This window comes from Apium graveolens, chromosome 7, assembly GCF_009905375.1.
Source record: "Apium graveolens cultivar Ventura chromosome 7, ASM990537v1, whole genome shotgun sequence".
NCBI lineage: Eukaryota > Viridiplantae > Streptophyta > Magnoliopsida > Apiales > Apiaceae > Apium > Apium graveolens.
Window position 1 is genome coordinate 255,116,820 of NC_133653.1, and position 7,055 is coordinate 255,123,874.

Sequence of the window (7,055 nt, forward strand, 5' to 3'; positions counted from 1 at the left end):
ATTCATCTACATATTTTTACGTGTTTCGCTTTAGTTGAGGATCATGAGCAAGAACTGATCAAGAAGATAATGGAAATTTTTTGAGATCTTTTTCTTTATTTTTTAGTTAATGTCATTCTACTTGTGTTTCTCCTCTGTACCCTTATTTTCACCTTGACAGGTTAGTATATTTCTAGATTTTTTTAATTATAATTTTCTTGTTAAAGTGTTTAAGTCATTTAGTACCATGCTTTCTATGTCCATCACTACTAGAAAAACAGGATTACATATCGCACCTTAGACATCGGTTAAGAAAACCACCGATATTAAATCTACTTTTTACATCACTAAAACAAGAACCGATGTCTTTATATTTTTCGGACATCAGTTGTCTTTGAAAATGATGTCTAAGACAAGATTAAAAAAAAGTAAGCGCGAGACACTTCTCTTTTTCCCCGCCGTAAGCCAAATATTTTGGTTTTAGTTCCCCCCCATAACTTTCCCCCTTAATTTTTATTCCCCTCCCAAACAAACACGGGCCTTGTCCCAATTTTCAAACTAAAAAAAATTAAAAAACTAAAAAACATAAAACTAAAAACATTAAAACATAAAACTGAAAATATAAACTGTCATTCAGATAAACGAGAGCAACGGTAGTGTTCTTCCCCCTTTGCTGTCCAAACGTAACCCTAAAACTAACCCCGCCTTCAATTACTCCTTCGATTTTCATCTCAATTTCAGATTAAGTTTCAATTACAGTAAACCCCCTTTCTTTGTTTCTTTATTCGATTAATCTTTTGATTTTCTTTGTTTCTATTCTTGAACAGATTTGGGGTTTGGTGTTTGTTCGAGCTTGGTTCTTGGTGCTTTGGAGGTGTTTGTTCGAGCTTGGTTCTTGGTGCTTTGGAGCTTAGCTATTTGAAGTTTTGTGCTTAATTAGGTATGAGTTTCTATTCGATTTATTTGGATCTTAAATTAGGTATATGTTTCTGTTCGATTAGAGTTTAATTAGAGTATCATTAGAGTTTTCTTTGGCAGCATGTATACTATCTATAGTTGTATGTATGCATGCATATATGTATGCTTAACTGTGTGAGTTGTTGTTATGTTTATATATGTGTACAAGTACAAATGTTTGTGTCCCCTGTATATGAGTTTGTGTCCCCTGTATATGAGTTGTTTATGTCCCCTGTATATCTGTATTTATATATCCCCTGTAAACATGAAGGCATTTACATGAATTCTAATATGATATATTAGGTGAAATTATTAGGCTTATATATTATTAGATATAAGCAAGTAGTTGTATGAGTGTATGTTAAGTGAATATTAGATCAAATTTTTAGGCTTCTATGTTGTTAGCCTAAGAGCATCTCCAACGATACTCTCTATAATAGTTGGCTATAATAATATAGACTGATAGCTATGTAAAATTTGTTGAATGTATAAGGTTTTATGCTCGAATGAAGTTGGCAGTAGGATTAGCTATATGTTAATATAATACTATATTGTGTAAAAATGTCTCACAAGAGCTCCCCTGCCTTGGAGATGCTCTAATTAGAGTTAATATACTAATACTGTAATAGCAAACATTAGTGAATATTAGAGTCTAATTGAGTATCACTAACTGTTAACAACTTAAACACGGGATGATGTGATAATTATAAGTAAATTAAAATATTTATTAATAATAATGTTATAGTTATAGTTAGTCTTTGTTAATAAGAACTTGAATCGAAAGTATAATCTAAATTGTATCCATATTAGGGGGTGAATTACAATTATAGACTACTATTTTGTAGTCTTTGTTACTACGATATTTGACATTTTATTTAACAATTAGGTAGTTCCTTCCTAACATGGACAAGTCGTGGATTTTCAAAGATAGGGATACACTCGAATATGAAATTGGGGTGGAGCAGTTTTTGATTTTTGCTGAGGAAAATTCTCGTGATCCTAAAAGAATTCCCTGCCCTTGTAAACAATGTGTTAACTTTAAAAAATTCTCCGTAAAGATTATCAGGGGTCATTTGTATGATAATGGTTTTAGTTTAGGGTATTTGGATTGGATTTGGCATACAGAAGGGTGTGGGACAAGGTCATCGGTCAATAGTACTTGCAACGCTCCAAGCCCTGCACGTACACTTGCCCCTGCCCCTGCATCAGAAACCGTCAATGTTTGTGATGCTACATATAATTCGGGTGAGTATGACAACGAATCGTATCAGTTTAGAAGGTTTGTGGCGGATGCTGAACAACCTTTGTTTGAGGGTAGTGAATGTACGAAGTTAGAGTCGATGCTAAAATTATATAATTGGAAAGCCAGGTTTGGAATTAGTGATAGTGCTTTCACAAATTTACTCACTTCCGTTGGCTCTCTCCTTCCTAAGGATAATGTGCTGCCACTTAATGCTTATGAAGCCAAAAAACCCTGTCTGACTTAGGCCTAGAATATGAAAAAATTCACTCATGTCCAAATAACTGCATCCTATATCCGGGTGCACATGCCGATGCTTCCGAGTGTCCTAAGTGCCGTCTATCTAGGTGGAAGTTGGGAAAGGATGGTAAAATAAGGATGAATGTTCCTGCAAAAGTAATGTGGTTTTTCCAATTATTCCGAGATTTAAACGTATGTATAAATCTCCTTCTACTTCTGAACTGATGACATGGCATGCAAAGCAGCGAATACAAGATGGAAAGATGCGGCATCCAGCCGACTCTCCTTCTTGGAGAAATATAGATTATAGGTGGTCTGCATTCGGCAGTGAGGCAAGATATATTCGTTTGGCTTTGTCGGCAGATGGTATAAACCCGCATAATAATGGTTTAACCAATAGGTACAGCTGTATATTTGCACTTCACTATTTACATTTGTTACAATAAGTTAGAATTAATTTTCTTGTATATTATCATTTCTTGTTTATATATATATGTATGTGCACGATAATTAGATTAAAATCTCCATGACTGATAATTTGAAAAAGACGTCAAGGCAGATGAGGTAGTAGATAAAGTATCAGATGAGGTAGTAGATACAGTATCAGATGAGCAGGCAATAGAAACTCAACCTGAAAAATTGGATTCTGAGGAAGCAACCCAAGCAACAGTTACGACTTCCGAAACTACGAAAAAAAGGTATGGATCTGCATGAGGTATTTTCGCAATGTAAAAAGTAGTGGTGAAGAAGGCACAGGGCAAGAAAGCAAATGTTAGGTGCAATGCACATGGAGTTTCCATAGTAAATACTAGGCAGGTCCTACAGTCCTACACTGGAATGTTGGCGAGAACGATGATTCCGATTGACTATCCAAACTGGGCAACCGTACTAGTGGAATTAAAAGAGAAATTATGGCTTGATGTTAAGGTATATAAATTGTATTGATATGTGAATACTAGGAAGGTCCAAGAAAATTGTATTGATATGTGACTAATTTTCTTGTACTCATTCAAAAATTTGGTCTTAGGAAACATTCAGAGTTCCCAAGGAACTTCAAAAGGGGTTGTTACAGTCTGCAGCGGCAAAGTGGAGAAATTTTAAGGCGAATTTCACTAAATACTTTGTGAAGCCTAATATTGGACAAAAAAAGAAATTGCGAAAGCCTCCAAAGCAGCATGGAAGGTATAGGCGTAATTATTTTAATGTAGTGATATTTAGTGAATAATATGTATAATGTTTTTGCTGTCATTTAGTGAAAAATATTTGGGAAAAATTGTATGTAAATAATGTGTATAATGTTTTTGCAGTCATTTAGTGAAAAACAAAGTGAGCGAGTGAGTAATCGGAAATATCCTCACCGCCTATCTAGAAAAGGCTTTGTTGGACTAATGGAAGACGAAATAAGTGCCAATTAAGAAACTATGAATTTTCTTAAAGTGAGTAGCTATATCTGCATATTTTTAATTTTTCTTCATTTTTAGCAGCAAAAGAAAGGAAATTTGCCTGCCGATGAAGAACCTGATAGGGCTGTAATGTGGTACAAGGCTCGTAAGGGAAAAGATGATGAGGAGGTTGATCTAGAACTTGCTGAGATCGGACAAAGAATTGTGAGTATTTTATTCAGAAATAGTACACACACATTATTCATGCAATTTTAATTCTAATGTTTATATTCTTGTGATAGGAAACCTTACTGGAGCTACAAAGCAAGGGGGAATTCATTCCTTCGGGAAGTGATGATGTGTTGATGACGGCCTTACAAACTCCTGAACATTCAGGAAGGGTTCGAGGAGTTGGAGGATTTGTCCCTCCGTCAATTTTCTTCAATTTACCAAATGGGAAAAGATGTAGAGTAACCAAAGCAGAATTATTGGCTCGTGATCGAGAAAGGGATGCAGAGTTGGAGAAGACAAGGAAGGAGATGGAGAAGACACGACAGGAGATAGCGGAATTAAAGGCCATGCTTAGTGCAGCAAAAATTTCATCGCCTATGGTTTCAGATAAATCAAGTTGTGAAGAAATTTTTTTGGAGAAAGCTAATCTAGGGGCTGCAAAGGAGCTGGAACCATTGTTGGTTGATGATGATATTATTTCCATGAAACCTATTCCCCCAGAAAACAAGGTAAAATAACTGAATGTAGCTTGTATATTTTTTCAGTTCATCTAAACTTAATTTCTTTATTCCCACCATAGCCAATAGTTGTTTAATGCAAAATTATATGTTTAAAATAAATGTATGTAGTGCCCTCGAAAATGTGAGTTGGCAGTAGGCACCTAAGAAAACAAGGTGGCATTTGGCTTGCTATTTGACGATGAAGACATGAACAAGTCTGTTCATGGCGTGCCGATACAGCCTGGTTGTGCCCGTGTGTCAGTGGATGGGCCAATTCAAAGACAAGCCAAGATTCCTATTCCAGTAGTGGGTGAAATTGAGACAGTAGATCAAGCTGTTGGCTCCCTCGTCTCATGGCCACGGGACTTGATCATTTTCCCAAATGCCCCAACTGCGGTATGTAACTAATTAATATGCGAGATATGTTCTCTTTTATTTGTTGCTAAAAAATCTTTAAATAAATTAAAGAAAAAATAAATCTAAATTGAAATCAGTTTGAATTTTGCTATAGATTTTCTGTAAATTTTTTATGAATATATTAACTAATATTTGCAGAAAAGTAAAAGAAAAGGAAAACAACCTGTGACTGAGTTGCAGAAAGTACAGTCATTGTTTGAAAAAATTGAGATCAATAAAAATGTTCCAAATCGCTTTCGTTTGTTGTATAAACATGCGACAACATTCATGAAGTCCACTGGAAACTCGATTCAAATTCCATGTGATGCTGAAGTGTTTGGTGTTGTGAAAACAATTTTTATATTGCATGAAAACATTGCCCACCTGCTCAAGTTTAAAATGATTGGCCAAGGAGCAATATGTACATACATGGCGTGAGTATTATTATTTTTCCTTATTCTTATCTTTTCATTCTTGTACGATGTCTCACGTATTCTTGTTTGCTGCATTTTTTTATTTACAATGTAGGTACTTGCATTCGGTGGTTATTGGCAATAACAATCATGAGTTATTTGCTTTTTGTGATCCCGGAGCCACATTTACCCTGAACAATGATTTTGAAAACAACTTGGTTAATCGTTTGAAAGAGGACAATCCTGATCGTCTCTTTTTAAAGCCACATAATAGCGGGTAATTATATTAAGTATTTTCACTTGGTTATTTGTTTATATAGCTCAAAATCATAATTTGTATGATTTTGGTAGTAATTCTGTTTTCTTAATTTTTTTATAAAAACAGTTGCCACTGGATAATGGTCGTGATATGGGTTGGCGAGATTTTCATACTAAATCCTTTACCTCTTGCAACTGCTTTTCCAGAGTTGGAAAAAGCCGTATCAAAGTATTTTTGTTTATATTTAAACTATTTTCTCTTCAATTTTTCATTATGGCATTGATATCGATCAGTTCACGTTATTGATAATGCTAAGTGGACAGGGCGGTGATTGCTTTCAACATTCAGGCTGGAAGGGGAAACAAAGCCCCGAGTATCATATATATTTCGGTAAGTTTTATTTATTTTCTGCATTCATGTCGGTGCACTTCTGACTTTGCGCTACTGCTTGTTCGGACCAGTCTTTAATTTAGTAACTAATCTTTTTTTGTTAAACAGGGATGTCCTAAACAGCCGGGTGGGACTGAATGTGGATATGTAGTTATGTTTTACATGAAAGAGATTGTCATGGACCCCGAAATATCATATATGAAAAAGGTATTTGTTTCTACTTCAATGCATAGTTGGTTTATATGTCAGTTGTAATTGGATTCATTATAATTGTCGTGTTTTACATTATTCAGTGGGCTGCCAAGAATCGGAAGGTAATTTGTTCCAGAGATGAGCTTGATGAGGTTCGATTTCAGACGTTAGACTATATTGAGTCCTTCTTGTGAAAAGGCCCTGATGATCTGCAGCTTAAAATCTTGGACATATCGTTTTCTTTGAAGTAGGCGAACTTTGGTTTATTTTGACTCTACCTAGCTAGACTTGTGTTGCACCAATCAATTTGCTTTAAGTATTTGAACTTTCGTTTATTTTGACGTGGAGGAAACATTGAATGATTTGGTGTTGGGATGACTTATGTAGATGTTAATATATGGTTGGGTTTATCTATGTAGTTGGTTTGGATTATTGAATGATGATACAATTGGTAAATTAATTTACGTATGGTTTTTCGACATGGATTTTTGATTTGGTAACTTAGATTTGGTATTGGTAACTTAGATTTGGTATTGGTAACTTAGATTTGTGATTTTGGTTTGGCATTTTGATTTTTGGGGATTTTAATGAAGCAGGTGATTCATGGAAAAAAAAATCAAAACAGACATCACTTTACTAAGCCAAATAACTGATGTCAATAATAAGCAAATAACACATCCCTTTATATGAAAGCCACTATGGCACTGATGTCATAAGCAATCACACATATCAGTTTGTTAGTTTCAAACTGATGTAAAACCAAAAAATAGATATCATATAAATACAAAAAGTGATGTAAAAATATAGTAAAGACATCAGTTCATTTATATGAAAGCCACTATGGCACTGATGTCATAAGCAATCACTGATGTCATA

At 34.7% G+C, this 7,055-nt stretch overlaps 1 protein-coding gene across 1 annotated transcript; it reads left to right on the forward strand.

The window, feature by feature from the left end:
* The first annotated feature begins 2,133 nt into the window (after window positions 1–2,133).
* Window positions 2,134–6,617, forward strand: LOC141672885 (uncharacterized). The gene is made up of 11 exons (XM_074479573.1): window positions 2,134–3,343; window positions 3,444–3,598; window positions 3,901–4,023; window positions 4,101–4,538; window positions 4,659–4,925; window positions 5,085–5,359; window positions 5,454–5,615; window positions 5,724–5,825; window positions 5,921–5,987; window positions 6,096–6,194; window positions 6,281–6,617. The coding sequence occupies exons 5-11, from the start codon at window positions 4,737–4,739 to the stop codon at window positions 6,371–6,373; spliced, it is 987 nt and encodes a 328-aa protein (XP_074335674.1). The 5' UTR covers window positions 2,134–3,343; window positions 3,444–3,598; window positions 3,901–4,023; window positions 4,101–4,538; window positions 4,659–4,736; the 3' UTR covers window positions 6,374–6,617.
* Window positions 6,618–7,055: the final 438 nt, after the last annotated feature.